The 18,946-nt window shown below is 41.2% G+C and overlaps 1 protein-coding gene across 1 annotated transcript in view; it reads right to left on the bottom strand.

Moving 5' to 3' along the window:
* Positions 1-1,652: 1,652 nt before the first annotated feature.
* MBD2 (methyl-CpG binding domain protein 2) overlaps positions 1,653-18,946 on the bottom strand; it is a 76,587-nt gene continuing 59,293 nt past the window's right edge. Inside the window, exons 4-7 of the mRNA XM_067699054.1 lie at positions 11,453-11,543; positions 9,966-10,143; positions 5,778-5,916; positions 1,653-2,128 (exon numbers count right to left, since the gene is read on the bottom strand). Of these exons, the coding sequence (XP_067555155.1) occupies positions 5,790-5,916; positions 9,966-10,143; positions 11,453-11,543 (396 nt within the window). The 3' untranslated portion in view covers positions 1,653-2,128; positions 5,778-5,789. The remainder of the gene's footprint in view (positions 2,129-5,777; positions 5,917-9,965; positions 10,144-11,452; positions 11,544-18,946) is intronic.

The following is an 18,946-nucleotide window of genomic DNA, read 5'->3' as shown; positions in this document are numbered from 1 at the left end:
ATGTAGATGAGGGTGTGAGAAATGTGGTTAACAATTCTAACAGGATTGATGGGCTATTGGAGGCAAGGGGAAGAGTGGCATCTGGGATCACTCCTGGGCTTCTGCCTTGGGCAACTGGATCAGATGATTTGCTTTTACACAAGTTAGGGAATGCAAGATGGTGGTAGGTCTGGGGGATAAGAGGATGCATTTATTTTTGGACATGTCCCGCAGGTATACTGGGAACACCTGGACTTATGGGATAGTTCCCAGCTAGACACCATGTAACGGCTTTCAAACCTTGTTCTCTACCTGAGCAATGTATATAAGGACAAAAATCAAAGTTTTGTACGTGTGTGTTTTTCCTTTTACAAAATTTGTTTATAAAGGCATGTACGTCTTGGTTGGGTTGCTTTGTGAAAAGAACATATGATCACCAAGGTGAAGTTACCCCAAGCTTGATTACAAATGAAGACTCGTGAACTTTGAGGAGTCTAAGCAAAGCCTTTGGACATTCATTCTAACTAGTCATAATAGCTCTTAAAAAGAAATCAATATTATTGTTAACTTCCCACTGCCACCCCAACGGGGACAGTGGGGAGGGCCCAGAGCGGGCACCCTCTGCCACTTGTCTTCCCAGAGTCTGCAAGTATCTCTGCTTCTTTGCCAGCAGGATTACTCTGTGGAAATAGGTGGCCTAAAGCCCAGAGATCAAAGTTGCATGGAAATCAGGAATTCCAAGGTGATATCTATGTAGTTTTGCATAAGGTCCAGAGAGACAGCAGCTCAAACCTAGCCAGTCATACTGCTTTCACTGTTTTCTTTTCTTTCCCCTCCTCGGAAACCGGAAGGGTGCTGGAGGTAGTGATAAAAAAATGTACAAGTGACGTTTAGAGGGGTTTGGTCACGTCCTTGATCACATCACATCTGATTTTGAAAGAACTCAGAGTTAAGAAGTGCATAAACCCTTCGTACAGAAAGAAAACATGTTTGCTCTATTTCTCAAAATGTACTTAAATTTGCTTACAACCACTCCCTCCTTTCTTTGGCATCAGATTACCTTAAATATGTTTTGATTTTTAAAACTCATTTCTCAATGCTATGCCAGTTTTAGTAATTAGATATCAAGGAATTTAACTGGTAATGAAGTTAACGCTTGTGAGTTTCAACAGAAAAAAAGATGTTAATACTTTGGAGGCCGGGTGGTAATTAGCAAAGTATTACAATCTGGTTCATTAAGCAACTCTGCCCAGAAAAATGCCTCTCTTTGTGGCAAAGGGTCTGACCTGCACCTGTTAACTCTGTAAGCCAGTAGACACTGGAAAATGTAAAATGTTCTAGAAAAACAGACATGGACTTCCAGTAACATCTGAAGCGCACCTGTGTACCTAACTCATGCCCATGGGAAGAAAATGCCTTATTTTTATAGAACCAACAAAAGTACTCGTTACAGGCAAGGGGAAAAAAATTACCCATGCTACACAACAACTTACAATTCTGCTGAAAGCAGCGCAATTGTCATGATATCCAGAGGCACACTGCAAATGTATGAACTATTTGCTACTACCTCCATTTCAAACCTAAGTCCCAGGGATCACAGTTGAATGTGAACCAGGAATCCTAAGGAGGGGCTATGTATTGTTGCTCCTTAACAGAAAGAATTCCAATCAGTCTGTGAATAGAATCATTTATTTGTCTTTACAGTGATGATGGAAGAATGTACAGGTGTCCTCTTTCAATAAAGTATAAAAATCTGTTTATATACAGTGAAGTCACGATAAGCTTTCATTGGGAAATTTATTTGGTAACTCCTGATCCGTTCATATTAAAATTGCGGGGGAGACGAATATTTCACGTTAAGTGCTACATTTCCAGTAGATTGCACCTGGCATGAAAAGCTCAGCTTCATCTTCAGGGTCCTGCTTGACAGATATTACAAAAGGCTAATTTTAAGTCCTGGGACTCAAAATAAACATCATTTTTGAATAATAGATATATACATCAAAAATACATCTAAAAAGGCATTGGTTAGTGCTATTAAAAAGCTCTATGTGCTTGGGTGCATTGTTTTCTTACAGGCGAAACCCAGTGGAAACGTTTTTGTTCAATTCTAGGAATTTTCTCTTGGGGAAAGTCGGTCGAAAGTTACCTGTAAGAAAAAACAAACAGACTTAAGTAATTCAGTGATTTCTCAGGTAAGGTCAGCAAAACTTGGAAAAGCAGTTAGAGGCCAAATTTCACTTAGAACAGGATTTTTAGAGCCTGATAGCATTTAGTTACAGCACTTTGTACATAAAAAGTGCTCAACATTTCCCTTCATTGTCACAAGTGTTTTATTTTGAAAATAATCCTTAATACTCACTTCATTTTCAAATAAATCGTATGTATCCCTTTGTATGCTTATGAAAATATTTTCTATCATTAATTAAATCAGCATAAAAAGAGAAATCACAGGGCATACAAATGAAGAAAACATAACAGACGCAGCCAATCCAAACATACCTTTTTAGGAAAATTTCCAACAATGATTTATTTTATTTCACAATAATTTATTTTACTTCTCAGAATTTACAGATGATAGAAATGTACTGAAGTTTTATTACTGCTTAACTTGGGTGAAATGGTACCGTGCAACTGCCAATTCAACTGCTTATGTATGTGATACTCTAGCTCATCTATAGTTAAACGTTTTAACACTTTTGTTCTTATAGTTTTCTTCTTCTTGCAGTCACTCCTAAAATGTTTGATAAGCTGGGCACTCCTCTTGAGTGTAAAATCTTAAGTGACACAGCAAACCTCAACCTGCTATTGACAGTGTGTGTGTACACACACACACACACACACGGGCACACGCACGCACACGCACGCACGCACGCCTGCTCGCCCCGACCAATAACAGCCTCAGCTCCGTCCTCCCTGTGTTCCGGCAATCTCTGGAGCAGATTCTGGCGGGAGGAACACACGCAGAGGTGGGCTGAAACCACAACTGAGCCCCAGGGGCTGTGTGACTAAGGAAGCAGAGCTGAAATCTCTCCTTGTGACTGCACGAAACTTGGAGTTACACCTCCGCTGACAGCGTCCTAAACTCTGCGCCTGCCAAATATATATATACATACAAATTAAGGTCCATTTTGCTAATAAGGACCGTCAGAAAGAGCATTCATGTCATAATGCGGTGAACAGACCTAAATAGAACCGCATGTTACAGGTTCCATCTCTTGGCAGCCATGTGAACTTGACCATGTCCCACTTTAGTCAAGCTAAGTCCTACCTATTCCACAGGTTATTATGAACACCTAATTAAGTCATGTGGCAGTGCTCTGGTTTATTAAACACTTTAGGTGTACGTGGGGGGCTAAATTAGTGATTTAGGTAAATTTAATTTTGATAATTAAGAAGTACATCTAAATCTTCCATAACCTACAAGTCTAATAGCCTGGTCTAATAATACCATTCTCAAGTTTAGAATATGATACACGTAATGCAGATCTCCCCCTAGCACCATGCCAAAGTGATGGCTACTCTTAAAACTTTAATCCCTCAACTTTAATTAGTTTATTCGTGCATTAACCACAGGCTCGCTTACATAGATTAGGGTGCTGCCCTGACGTCAACCTGCAAAGTAATCTGCAAAGTGAGTGAGGGTCCCGTAAAACCTCAACTACATGACCCTTGATTATTCTAAATTGTTTTCAGGAAAAAAGTCTGAAAAACAACAAAAAGCTCTGGAGAAGAAGAGGGCTTTCCCAGAGTCGGTTCTGATGTGGTGCAGGCGCAATGGTCCAGATTCCCACACTGCACTGAAGTCTCTGGAGAAAAGAAACACGCTGCAGACTTGCCTCTGAGAGACTTTACACACATTAAATATGCTCATCAAAGTCCATAAAACACATCCTGATCGGAGTGGAAAACAAGATGCAGTGTCAACACGGCATCTTCCTGTCCTCAATATGGAAAACAAAACAAAACCACTTAAAATAGCACTGAACTCGATGTAAAAGGTTCTGCGTGGTCAGGAAACTGTGTGACTGAAATGTTGCTGCTGTCCCTGACTATGTAAATGGAAGACACTGTGATTATTACCTGATCTGTGTCACTGTGGCATGGGCCACTCCCTGAATTAAGACAAGGCACTGAGGGGAAGGAAAGACTGTGTTAACAATGAATTCATCCCCCCTGCATGCAACACCCTCAGTATGACCCTCTGAACAGGACCCCTCCCCATCCATCCAGTGGCTCCGGTTGAACACCTAGAGTCATTCGTCCCACTCTCTCACCCTCACTAACAGTCACCCAGTCAAGTCGATTCTACCTCCAGATACACCTCAAATTGGCCTTTTCCTCTTTTTCTCCACGTCCGCTGCCAAGACCCTCGTGAAGCCACCATCACCTCTTGCGGGACCACGGCAGCCTCCTAACTGGTCTCCCTGCTTCTAAGCTTTCCTTAGAAAGGACATCCTTTTTCACGCAGCAGCCGTAGGGACCTTATAAATACGCACATCTAATCGCTTTACGCAGCCTTCAGGGGGTTCCCAGTGGTTTCAATGACGAAGCTCAGAATCCTTAACAAGAATCCACAAGGCTCACCAGGATTTGATGCGTCTCCACACTTTCTAACCCTCCCCAGAATTCCTACATGCCAACCACAGTGACCTTTCCTTTGCTCCTTAAAGGAACTGAGTTGTCCCTGCTATTTCTTTGGATGAGAACCGTTTCCCCCTAACTTCTCCTGCTCACTCCTACCCACCTTTCAGGCTCACCGTAAATGCCACATCCCCAAATTCCTTTTGGCCCTCACATCGCATTAGCTCCCCCGCCAGCGGCTCTCCCAGCACCTTCATTTTCCCTTTATCACACTGATCACAGTTGGTGATCATACAGCTATGTGAGCATCTGTTTCATACAACTGTATGGTAAGCTCTGTGAGCGCGGGGGTGTCCCCAGGACCCAGCACTGAATGCAGGACCGACTATGAGGACGAGGTGTGAGGGGCAGAGACGGGCTCGAAGGGCGCCACGGGGTGAGACTCCCACTCGCTCCGCTCGCTCTGCTTCTCGGCCCATCCCTTTCTCCTTCCCTCCCAACGCCACCACCCACCGCTCAGTTTTGCCTTCAGAGGATGCAAATAAATAATTGGCTTGGGGGTGGCAGAAAGACATGGCCCCCAAAACGAAGCAGGATAGAAGTTGGGAAGCAAGATGCCATATAAACCCTTGGAGACGGGAGTGTAATCATCTGAAGAGAATATGTACCCGATGGAACAGAGACTGTGAGACTCCTACGTGAGTTCAGGACCGGTTCATAATTTGTACTTTTTAAGGTAAATTATTTATCCTACTTTAAAATGTCCTTCTCATTCTCCCTGCACCAAGTCTGTGCTAGAGAGAACAGAAACGGAGGGAAAAAAGGAGGGATTTTGGCCAACTTTGTGACCATAATTTTACAGAGGGGACAACAGACCCCAGAGAGCTACTGTGGTAGAGGTGATGGCGCCTTCATCTCCTGCAGCTGCTTCTCCCTCCCTGGCAGAGTCCTTTCCTCCTCCTCCTGCTTTTCTCTAGTGACACCTTGGAGACCAGATCCCTTGCAAGTGGCTGCAGGGGTGTGAACATCTTCACATAATGAGAACAAAAGGATGCCACGCTTATATGGTCCTTCAATATAGAGGGGCCAAACAACAGCACATGCACAGGATTTGCAGACGAGAAGGCTTTGTGGGCACTGCTGAATCAGGCGACAAGGGCAAAAGCGAGGAAATAAAAGACCTTAAGTTCCACGTCTCTCCGGTGTTGCTTTACCTGATGCTAATCTTAGGCTTCATCTCCACTGTCCATTTCAATGCCCATCTCTTCCGTATCAGCAGCTCGTGACAAGATGTCTGCCATCAGTGCTTCTTCCAATTTCTTACGCACTTGTTGTACTCGCTCTTCCTGTTTCCTTTTTAAAAACAGAGTAAAAAGATACTAATAATTTGGCCAGTACTGGAACAATGAAGCTGCCGAAATGGTTTATCTTTACTTCAAAGTCATGAAAATTCCTGAGAAACATACATTTCCTTCTCTTTAGACTTTGCAAAAGTTGCTTATACCCTCACAAAACCAAGTCACATGGGGAATGAACTCTGTCAAAAAGAGGGACATTCAGACAGGCAGATAGCCCTCGTCTCACAGAGAATTCTGGCAGGAGTAGATTTATTTCAGTGACCTTTTCTACAACTTCACAAACTTCAAATATGTGAAGATTCAGGGTTATTCCTATAAAGGATAATTAGAAATAATTTAAAAGCAGGGAAGGAATACAGAAAATAAAGAAAGAGAAGAGATTTGCTCAGTGAAGCACTGAGAAAGACAGAGGAGGTGGAGGCATGATGAGCTGGGATCTCGCTGCCACTCTCTGCTGTGTCAGGGGAAAGGTAGCTGGAGTTCTCCCTGGGTTCCCCTTCCTGCTGGGAGCAGGCCATCAGGAAGGAACCAAGACCACGTGATCCTGTACACCAGGGACAGGGAATGAAAAGACTCTGGAACTGAGATGAGCTGAGTAGGTTAAGAATATGCCACAAGTTTCCCTGTGTCTTGGGGACTCTAAAGGAACCTCAAAAGTGAGAGTTAATAACACCGAGTCATAAAAAAGTTCAGAACCATTAGGTGAAAAGCAAAGCACAGGAAGAAAGGCTACTGGTATACAATTCATCTTAAAAAAGCAGGAAAAAACGGAGACTAGCTCCTTGACAGGGCAAGAGAGGGATTCCTGAAACAGTTCTAGCAAATGAAGATGGTAAATAGAAATTCGCCTCCAGAACCCAGTGGAGAGGCAATGGTTGAAGACACAAGGGAAGGGACAAGACTGGCTAAGTAAAAGACTTAGAACAAAGCAAGAAAGAGACAGAGGCAAAGGCCCAGCTGGGAGGATGAGCCTTGATTAGAAAACAGGACGAGTCGCCTCCTGAGACCAAAGGAAAGGTGGTTAGGATGGATACAGAATGGGAGACGGAGCAGCCCTGGGACAAATAAGAGACGCAACAGGGAACACTGATGGCTCTACTGAAAGAAGTGATTTTCTCCATCAACAGTGGAGGAAGACAAATTGTAACAATGCCCCAAACCTGGGAAAGCAGAAGGAGCAATGTTCCAGAAGACTCCACTAAGATGCCCTGAGTATTCACCCCTTGGGCACTCAACCAGTTGTAAAGTCGTGTTTACTGTAGTCTAGTCCCCACATCTCTCTATCTCATGAGACCATGTCCAAGGTAGTAAGATTAACATATACTGTGTAAACACAGAAACTTTAGACCTCATCTTTACTAAACTCTAAAAATAGCACAAAGAGATAAAAGGTTTGGACTTATACATTTTAAATGAATTTTCAAAAGGAGGGGATCTGTCACTGAATTAATCGAGCTCTGTAGCCTCGATCATATTAACAGAAACTGAAGTTCAACCGATTTTCATACAGTGGAGCACAGTCATAAAGAACACAATGTTTAGTTCTTATACAGTTAGCCCTGCCACTGGCTCAGTGACTCCAGCTTTATGATAAACGGCTTATCAGTCTCATGGCAGTCTCTCATGCCTAGTAACAGAGTATAAGAGTCTACACAACTGCCCTAAAGTCACCCCATCAGGAAGACAAAGAAAATGGAAGGAATGGTGCTTTGGGCTCGAGAAGTATATCTGAAACTCTTGACACTGGCCACTGTTTCTCTTTTGTCTTGAGCACTGCTCCCCTCATTTATGAAAACTGAAATTAAAGCATCTGCTGATGTGGTAGGCAGAATTCTAACACAGTCCCCAAGATGTCCCCACCTGCCCCTGCTTACATTCCTAGTACAATTCTCTCCCCTAAGGGCAGGCAGAACTTACGAATATGACTGAGCTATCATTCTATGATTAGGTTACTAATAACTGACCTTGAGTTAATCAAAAGGGATTATCATAGAGGGCCTGATCTAATAAGAAGAGGCTTTAAAAGGGGCTGGGCCCTTCCAGAAAGAAGCAGGAGAGGGGATATTAAGGGAGCCATGGGGCAAGGAAATGCTGGCAGCCTTTAACTGCTGTGAACGGCCTCATCCCACAGCCAACAAGAGAACAGGGGCCTCATTCTTACAACTACAAAGAAATGAATTCTGCAACAAACTTAGGAGGAGCCCAAGCTCCAGAAGGCCTGCAGTTCTACCGACGCTTGGATTTCAGCTTTGTAAGACCCCGGGAAGGGAATCCAGTCTTGCCTGTCCCAGACTTCTGACCGACTGAACTGAGAGCTATAAATAGGTATTGTTTTAAGCTGTGAGGTTTGTGAGAACTTGTTACTCAGTATTAGAAAACAAATACACCCGTGGGCGAAAACAGTATCAAGACTGATGAAAATATATATGCTTAACGTTGAGATTCTTAGTTGAAGGTTTAATACAGACAGATTATTGGCTACCCAATTGGAGAAAGGGTAACAATTCCATTTGTAGTCATGTATTTTGAACCTGTACTAATTCAACAAGAAATGTTTGCTTAATAATTTCTGTTATGACAATGAAATCAAATGGACAATTTGCTAGACAAGTTTACCCTAAAAGGAAAGCATCCAGATTTGGCTTTGAGACAGCTTCCTCCACTGTCAAAAGATCTGGTGTTGAAGCCGTCAGCATTCCCAAGACATCACTCAGAGAACCTCAGTTCAACCCCCATAATGACCTGGAGGAATCCCTGCTGATTAACTGGGCACTCATTCCAAGACAGATAGGAACTTGTCTCCTGAGTAATTTCCTTCCTCCAAGGTAAGAATTGTCCAAAGAGCAAGTTGATTCCCTTCCTTGATTTTACATTTTGTTTTTCTTAAAAAATAACACTGATCGTAAATTCTATGTAATAAAGGCATCTGAATGCAACTTTGAACCATTCTACATCTTTGCAAAAGGAACCACTTTAAAACCCAGGAAAGGCTTTTCCAATTATAAACCTAGCTAGACTCAGGCATTTAAAAACATTCTCATGCCAACTTTCATGGATTTACAAAAAAAATACAAATATAATACATATTGTTTAATTCAAAAGTGCCTTCTGCCGGTTTGGTCTAGGAATAATGCTCCAGTAAAGCTTTCTGGTTTATATTCAGAGGATAGAAATAGTGAAGTGTACACACTGCCCTATATTTAAAGAAAATACAGTATACTACACAATCATTCTAGAGTAATAATACCGAAGTTCATAAATCCCATATAAGAATTTCTTTGTGGTCTTAAATATCTGGAATAGTTTTGTTTCTCTTGAGCAATGGTTTGCTTATACTCCTTGGGCATTATCAATCTGAGCTATATGTCTTCCTTTCCAAATTTGCTGCTAAAAACCTAATTTGTGGCCCAGCCTCAGAAAGAGTAAAAGATGTTAAAAGATGCACCTTGTGTCCGCTCCTCATTTGCTTTGTCTTTCTTCTCATTTGCTTCTTATCTGGCTTCACTGTGTGTGTGTGTGTGTGTGTGTGTGTGTGTGTCTTTGGAGTCACCTTAAATTTTTACTTGAAACAGGTTTAAGTAGAGATAAATAAATCTCTAAATTGACCTTAAGTGAGGTAAATATAATCAAGATGAGTAAACTGAATTTTGAAAACACAACTGAACTTAAAGTAGCACGGCAATGAACTGCTACTGCAGACAAACCCATGCAGTCAGCAATCACAAAGGGCATAACTGAATGAAGGGGTTCTTAGAACAGAAAGGCAGAACCCCAGATTTCACAAGACACTGCAAAAATGATGTGGACAGAGTACAACTGATCTGTCCTTTGGACATCATCGTGATGATATGCCTTATACACAGCACTGCTACCTTTTTCAAGCATGTATTTGTTTTAAATGTTCTCTATCACCTTTCATTAGTTTCACAAAAGCTCCTTCTGATTGATTCATCACTTACTAGATGTGCCACGGAACCTAACAGGCAGTATAAAATGTAACAAGTGTAAAAGACAAGCTTTTGAAGCCATGTTAAGCTGCCTTACCTAATGTCTTCATCTGTGACAATGAAAGCCTTGCAGAGGGGTTGAGACGTGTTAAGCCAAACAGCGGGGTTCTTTTCCACAGCAGCGGAGACTTGCCCTGTGATCGGTGCAGAGCTTGTGTGCAAAGCACTGGCAACAGCAGATAAAAGGGTCTCATCATTACTACCTGGACCAACTCCTGCAATTAGAAACATATATGAGTTAAAGGAAATTTCTAGATGTGCTGAGCAAACCTTAGGTAACCTAAAACAACTGATATCTTTCTATTCATTTGGGATCAGCTATTTAAAACTGACACAAGCCAAAGCAGCAAAGGGTAATGGTGTATCTATTTACTTATTATACACCAAAGAATTAACATTAAAGAAACAATAACAAAAGACCTGAGTATTATAATAAAACTTTAACATAACTTAAAAATACATTTTCCAAAGTATTAAACTTTTTAAAAGTTGGCTACATTTCCACAAGCAAGTTCAATTATTTTAATATCTAAGTCCCTTCTAAGGTCATATTACACTCCAGTATCCCTATTAATGTGTCCCTAGGATCCTGGAATAGTTTCCCCTGTAGCTGTTTAACATTCATTTCTAGCCATATCTCAAAACTTATCTTTCTTGTGCAGGGATTTCAAAGGAAAAGCCAATGCAAGTATGCTGTACCTGCACCTTTAACAGCTTTTTCAAATACCTAACAAAATATCCAAATTAACAGAATTAAAAACTGCACACCTTGACTACATGTAGGAGACTGGAACCATGGCTACATTTAAGTGCATTGCTTAAAGTCCTAAACTTGTTAAACCAGTTAAAGCAATAATTTCCAAGAGCATAGAGGGATGAGACAATATTCTAACCATGAATTATGAGGATTTTTGAGCAATCCACAATGTATCAAGTTTTAGAAGCCAAAGTTCTAATACTTGAAAAATAATGCTTCTCTAGAAGTTGGAATTAACATATGATATGACAAGCACACCAGCAGCTGAGCTCTCCACCCCAGATCCCACTCACTCCTGTCACTGGACCAACGGGCATCTGCTCCCACTGCTACTTGCAGCAGCAGTTTGTGGAGGGAGAGGCAGAAGGAGAGCTGTTGGCTGCTCTTTTGATAAGAGGAGGACAGAAAGAGCATGTGCTGGGGCCAGATGCTGCTTTGAGCAGGAAGCTTGGGACATCCTATCATTCAGCTGCATTTGGTTCTAAAAGCAGAACATGCGTTAATTTACATGATGAACCTAACTAACCTAAAGCCAAAATGTACATGCAGAAAAAAATCTTAAGTAAGACACTGCCCTGACGCATCCCTGCAACATACAAGCTTTTCAGGTACATTTCCTCTGGGTTTACTAAAACCCAAGAGGTACCTCATCCAGCAAGGCATACAGTCCCCAAAGCAAAGACTTGTCTCAATCATGTCTGACTCCACTGCATCTAACACAGAGCCTGGCACATAGTAGGTACTTCTCAACTGAACTTGGATAATACCTTGAAGACCTTTAGGTAGTTCCATGGTTTTTATAATTTGTTCAGTTACATCTGATGCACTAAGTCCTTGTAGCCTCTTCTCCCAGAAAAGCTGTAAGGCAAAACATCACTGTTAATAGATACATTCTTGGGACAAGAAAGTAGCGCATCGATGCTGTTGAATAATGAAATTGAAATCATTTCAGTAGTTTCCTAATTTCCCCACTTTTTCCTTACAAAAAGCTAAATGATATTCCAAACATGACTTCAACACATCATAATTCTTTCAAGTTATATTACTCAAAAACTTTTGTTATTCTATGCAACCTATTCACTTGTTACATACAATAGATATTTATGTGCTATGTACTATATATAGTCCTTTATCAGGTATCTTCCAAAGAGTATAACTTGAATTTTTTAAAGATTCATTTGGCATGAAAATTTAATGTTATAATTTACCAGGAAAGAAAAAAACTATATTATGTAATACCTCTTAATCCAATATTGTTTGGGAAATAACTCCTCCATCTACGTGATTTTTCCAAGACACTGAAGTTTAGCCCTTTAGCATACTTTAAGGGGAAAAGGCCATTTTTTAATGGAAACTTGCCTAAAATGTCTTACATACTTCCTTGCTTTTTAAACAGGATGTAATGTTCATGAGTGACTCTCTTCCTGTTGCACAAAGCCTGGGTTGCCTTAGCCACTCGGGGCCCCAGGTCATCCTTCTGGCACCAGTGAGCACACTGAAGTCTCTTCACACCCTCTGGGGCTAGTGAGGTACGCAATTGCTTATTCAAACACTAAATGGTCCAGGACAGTTCTGTTTGATTTTATACCCTTCCTACACTTACTTCTCTCTCCTAGTTGGCTATTACTTCTCACTAATATCATTCATCCATTCGACATTTATTTATTGAGCTCCTACTATGTGCTGTGCTTGTCCTGTGGATGCAACAGTAGATAAGATAGACAGTGTCTTTGTCCTTAAGCCTCATCTCTTTTCTAGTCTGCTTCATATTTACTACAGCCCAAAAAACAGATAAAGGAATTCCTCAGGATTCGATATACCTGTCTTTAACCCTGGATACCCAGGGCCTGTCATGTGGTAAATACTGAAAAAATATTTGTGTGAATGACTGAATGTGGGAGTAAATGGACTCAGAATCAGGATCTTGAGGGACACACAAACCCAAGTTGAGAGCCCAGCTATAGATGTATGACCCTGGACAAGTTCTATAACCTCCAGAGTTTCAATTTCCTCTTCTGTAAAATGTGGCAGCAATAACTATCACATAAGATTACTGTGGAGATTAAATAAAGCAATATATGTAAACACCTGTCACAGAGTAGGAATAAGGTTCATTACATTTACTTTTAACAAATTTTGACCACTCTGAGGGCTCTTCAGGCTTATATTCTAACTTCAGGATATATGAAAAGTATCAATCGCCTTCCAGACAAATGAAAAGATACAGTAAAATACTTCTATTTATGGCAGAACAATAATATGTTAGATTATATAATAACCACAATGCTAGCACCAAGAGTAACCTGCTTCACTGTCCTTTGAAGACCTCTGGTATATGGTTAACAGCTCCTTGTATCTCCACACAAATTACATCAGCAGCAGAATATATGGTCAACACATATGAGGACATGAATATATCAACCGTCATGAGAAAAATAGTTAGGTGAAGGTAATAATTAATGAATGTGATAAATGTCTCAAGACAGTCTGCCTGCTTTTCCTCTTTGGGGAAATAACAATCATCTATGCTTTGAATATCACAACTACAGGAAAAAAACAAGAAAAACGAAAGTGCAGTTAATTCCTAATGAAAAAGCATACAGAGGGAGTCAGTGAATATGAGATTAGTAAGTGCTTTTATAATAAAATTATATATATATATAATTTGTAAAAATAACACTGCCAAAAACCAAGTTTGAAAACCTTGTACAGAGATGATTACTAACAAATTACACCTAAAAATTCCAATTCTAGATAGCAAAAGTTAAATTGTTTACCCTCTATAATTTTTAATGTTTAAATTCCTATTTATTTGAAGGAAAAAAAATTTAGAAAGAAAAATTTTGCAGAATAAATCTTGGATTGAGAAACAAGTGTACAGCTCTAGATTACAAATCCTGGTACCACTACGCGTCATCTGATAGCCCTCAACTAAATGCGAAGTTGAAACTGAAAGGTTGATGAGCTCTTTATAAATGAAATGCTTATGCCATGAAAATGGAGAATCATGTATTTATGAATGTGTAAGTGTGTATGTGTGTATTTCTCCCTGCCCCTACCCACCCTGAGAAGTGGGGAGGTAGTGGGAAAGTTCAGAGCAGGAAAGGAGGCTAGTTTGAGAAAAGAAAATATTTAACTGGTCAGGGGTACCACTGCCCTCCTCTCCATCCTGTCCACCATGCGTTCAAAGCTAACAAGCTTGCCTAGGTTCCATGAGGACTGGAACTATCTTCATGAGCTAGATGTCTGTTTATATTTCAATATGTCCCTAACTCACTTTCTCTACACCCATCTTCTCAGGTTCCTGCTTGTTTTGTTTTGAAGAGGGGGGATTCTTTGTACTTTAAAATATGTTTAAAATTTATACTGAGCAGGCATTATGCTAAGTGAAGTAGTCCAGTCTTTTACATATTGTATGATTGAATTTATATGACATCCTAAAAAAGAAAAAACTATAGGGATGGCTGCCAGGGATTAGGGGTGGAGGGAGGGTTTCACTGCAAGGGGTTAGCACAAGGGAATTCCTTGGGGTGCTGGAATTGTACTCTCTGTTTTTTTTTTTTATAAACATAAACTTTATCCCGCTGATACAATTACCATTTTTTTTCCCAAGCCAATTGCTCAAGGAATGATCAACATGCACTATCTCCATTCTCCCAGGCCCAGTTCAACTTTGTTACCCCACCCCCTATTCCATGAATTTCCATTAAATTTACTGTTAAAACTTAGTCAGCTCTTCTCACCAAGTTCAGTGGCCTTTTCTCGTTATCTCTGGTCACTTTATAGCCCTGAATGCTTTGGAGGGGTGCAGCGAAACGGAGAGGTCTTCCTCTGCCTGAAATTAAAATTTCTGATCTACTCATTTATGTATTCCATGTGTTTACTAGGTGATTAACTGTGGTAATCTACAGTTCTTTTTATTGAATTTCCAGTAGAAATCTAAAGACGGAAATGTCGAAAAGATGAATCTCCCTAAATTTGTAAGGAGTCCCCCACTAGGACAGCTGTCTTCTCCACCATACTTTCATGAACACTATTGCTTTCATAAATCCTAATCTACCCAATGAAAATCTGATTTCACCTGCCAAATCCAATAGTTTTCATGGCTTAACCTTGCTGCCTTGTGTGAGGTCAAATAACCAATGTAAGACTTTTAAGGATCTAATATTTGGAGAAACTCCCTAATGCGCTATCCCTCTCAGTTATTACATCCCTTTCTAATCGCCACTAATCAGACCCTCCTCTGATATCATGTTTTCTTTGTCACCCTCCAGTATATAAGAGAACTGGATAGCTCCCGTGTGTGCATCACTTTATATTGCCAACGATCTGGGCAATGCCCTATCCAACAAGCCAGTTGATAGAGAAGCACAGGACGTGATTAAAAGTTGTCCCAAACGAAAAAGAGTGCCTAAAATATCACTGACAGGGGCAGTGCAGCTTTGGAGAAACCATCTTACTAGAAAGTGGAGTCCATCTCTACACCTTTGCTCCTCACATGAATGTAGGAAACACCTCTATGACATCAGTGGAAGCACGGCTGCAAGTACTTTATCTTAGAGTCCCAGAGGACAAGCATGATGATGTGTTATAACTAGGACTTTGGCAGACTCTTTCAACATGCCTTACAAATGATACCCAAAGATGAGGGTGAGGAAGAAATGGGGGTGTCAAACAATTGCTCATATCATACACAAACACACATCCCAATTCTGATGTGCTGGGATGTAAGGCTGATCATGTTTATTAGGACTGTCCTCCATCACCCTGAGCTTAATAATACGTACTCTGAAGGGATCTGTGCTCTTTGGAGGAAGTCAGAACAGAAGGTTTTATTGGAAAAAAGCAGTAGAGAATCCATCCAAATTACAGATACTCTTTTAGTGCCCATTATACACAAAGCACTTTGCTGGGCACCAGGGATAGTTATTAGGATAACTGGCAATCAGGCAATCACTGCCGTCTGGCTGCTTACTGTTTGGTGAAAAACTAGCAAAACTCTATGAGGTAGACTGTAATAATTGCAATAATGAAGATACAAAATTAACTTCCAATTTGGGAGAATCTGGAAGGACTTTTAGGAAGAGTTAGCATTCGAAAAATGTATAAGAATTCTATAGGAGAGGAAAGACTACTCCAAGCCAAGGAAATAGCTTAAGCAAAGGCAGGGGAGTGAGACAGAGAGTATGGGCCAGTATTTCTAAATGGTTTTTATACACAAGAATAACCAGGGTGGCTTATTTTATATGCATGTTCTAAGACCTCAGCCCCAGAGATTCTGTTCAGTAGGTCTGGGGTTAGAGAGCTGGCTTTTATTTTATTTTTTTAACCAGTGTCTTAGGTGATTCTGATGCAGGCCGGGGATCTCAGTCTGAAAAAGGCTGGTCTGATCTGTGCTGAGAGAATGGCAGGACACACACAGGGCTGTGTACACTGATCACCGAGACCCCCGAGTTATTCCTGATTCTACCAGAAGATAAAAAACACATCATGCTATCCTCTCCTCACAGAGAACAGGAGGAAGATATTTGCCTTTCTATTTTTCACTGCAGGAGGACGTGTGTCGAAGTATATTTAAGAGTATACCAAATTATTTAGGTGTAAACAGAAAAAGGGCTTGCCCAAAGTTCTGTTTGTGCCCAGGCATATCCTCTTGGTGGAATAAGAGGAGGAGGATGACAACTCCCACTTACCCACTGAGCCCTTTCCTTCAGCCTGGCACTGTGCTCAGGACTTTACATACAGTAATTCGGTCTTTCCTACAGCATTTTGAAGAAGACATCATTGGTCCCACCTACAGTAACTCACCAAAGGTGCACAACTAGTCAGCGGTGCAGCTGGAATTAAAACTCAGGTCAGTGTGATTAAACAGTCCTGGTCTTAACAGTAAAAGCTCTGGAAGAACACTCACATGCATGGCTCTGTGCTAATAGTAACAGGCCTGAGACCCTTGTAGTCATGAAATCAAAGGCAGATGAAAGATCAGTAGCTGCTAAGAAAATTGTCAAGTTGCTCTTAATCCATTTACCAACTAAGTAATGCTGTGTAAATTGCCCACTGTAGGTGACTGGTGCCGACGCCTGCCTCCTCCTCATGTAGAATTAAGAGGCCTGGCCGTGTAATGTATTTTGGCTAAAGCTGGCACAGGGTTTCAAGATGATATCAAGGGACATCCCTGGTGGTGCAGTGGTTAAGACTCTGCGCTCCCAATGCAGGGGGCCTGGGTTCGATCCCTGGTCAGGGAACTAGATTCCACATGCATGCCACAACTAAGAGTTCTCATGCCACAACTAAGGAGCTGATGAGCCGCAACTAAGGAGCCCACCTGCCACAACTAAGACCCAGTGCATCCAAATAAATAAATAAATATAAATATATATATATATATATATATATAAAAATTTTTATTTATCTATTTATTTATTTTTGGCTGCGTTGGGTCTTTGTTGCTGCACATGGGATTTCTCTAGTTGCAGCGAGCGGGGGGCTACTCTTCAATGTGGTACACAGGCTTCTCATTGCAGTGGCTTCTCTTGTTGAGGAGCATGGGCTCTAGGCACGCAGGCTCAGTAGTTGTGGCTCACGGGCTTCAGTACTTGTGGCTCACAAGCTCTAGAGCACAGGCTCAGTAGTTGTGGCGCACAGCATGTAGGATCTTCCCAGACCAGGCCTCAAACCCGTGTCTCCTGCACTGGAGGATGGATTCCTAACCACTGTGCCACCAGGGAAGTCCCCCAAATAAATAAATATTAAAAAAAATATATGTGGGGTAGCTCACATGATAAAAACCAAAGAATTGGTATAAAATATATTCTCTACAAATTACTTTCTTAGAATTAATCGCAAATATCAATGACACTGAACAACACATTTTTTATTTGGTGGATAAAAATTAAAGACAGAAACCCGTACTCCAAGAAAACTCCTTCAGATAAGTCACATTAACAACGGAGTGTTAGCTCCAACGGATGTTTCATAAAACAGGAGAGATGGAGTGATTTATGAAGCTTATAGAATGGAAAACTTTTGAGTTTTTTTCTGTAAGAGTACTTTTTTAGGTTACTTATGCGAATACCTATTTCTCATGAACACAAGGAAAAGCATCTAGATCAAACACACATTTTCATCCACCATTATATTTAATTTGAAAAGCACTGTGTAGTGTTTTAAAAGAATTCACTGATTAAAAGAAATTGACCTCCTATGTATACTCATGACCTCAACTTGAGAGTCAACTGGACAGTAGGAAGACTGAACTTCTGAGTAGCTGAGTGAACGGGACTGGCCTTCAGAGTCAGACGGACCTAGGTTCAAATCCATTCTTTGTCATTTACTAGCTTTATAAACTTAGACAAGTAACATAGCCCGTTTCAGCTTCCTACCCTATGGAATGGGACAATAAAAACAATCTCAAATGGTTATGGACACTACATGAGGAGGTTTTATAAACACTTGAAGATAACCCATAGAGAGCAAGTATCAGTTTACTACTTAGTTTTACCCACGGCGTCTAGCACACTGTTCATCACACAATAGTACCTAGTAAGTAATTGGTCATCTTACTAAAATTAACAAATATAAACACAGCAAAAAGAGCTCGGAAAGGTGCGTGTTTACAAAGGAAGACTGAGACATGCATTCCGGTCTGCCAGTCCCGCCCAGATTTTCAGCGGGGGGCCTTCTTGCTACTCTAAGTATCTTAAAACCCTTCCCCTTCCTTTTCTCATCCAAGCCAGTCTGCGCCCCTCCTGGGCCCAAGGTTGGCTGGGAGAACTCTGGTAAGCTACACAGTTTGCAAGGCCCAGTACAAAATGAAAATGTGAGGCTCTTGTTCCGAAAGTTATTAAGATTATTTCATGATGACAGCACAGCACTTGACCAGGCACGGGCCCTAGTAAGGAACTGCTCAGGTCACATGCCCAGGAAGCCAGAGGGATGGTAACTACCGTGCCGGGTGGAAAGGAGGAGAGACCAGCAGAGACAGGAGACCCCCGTGCCGTGTAGCAGTACTTAGGGAAACGCTGTGGTATAATCTCATTCTGTGAATTCCTTAAAAGTAGCAGGGCAATAGAAAATTGTTCTGGCCGGATCTACGCAATAACAAAGGAAACTTCCCCTCACTCCGCGTCAAAACAGCCCAAGGATTTCTCTTCCCTCTTGTCACTCCTCATTTGGAGGACTGGAGAGAGGACCCCTGCCAAAGCCTCTGCGACTGAGCTGTACGGTAGGAAGAAGGGAAGCCCAGGGAATGAGGAAACCAT

The sequence above is a fragment of the Pseudorca crassidens genome, chromosome 12 (genome assembly GCF_039906515.1).
Source record: "Pseudorca crassidens isolate mPseCra1 chromosome 12, mPseCra1.hap1, whole genome shotgun sequence".
Classification (NCBI taxonomy): domain Eukaryota; kingdom Metazoa; phylum Chordata; class Mammalia; order Artiodactyla; family Delphinidae; genus Pseudorca; species Pseudorca crassidens.
The sequence above is the reverse complement of the archived record's forward strand: the minus strand, read 5'-3'. Positions and strand labels throughout refer to the sequence as shown.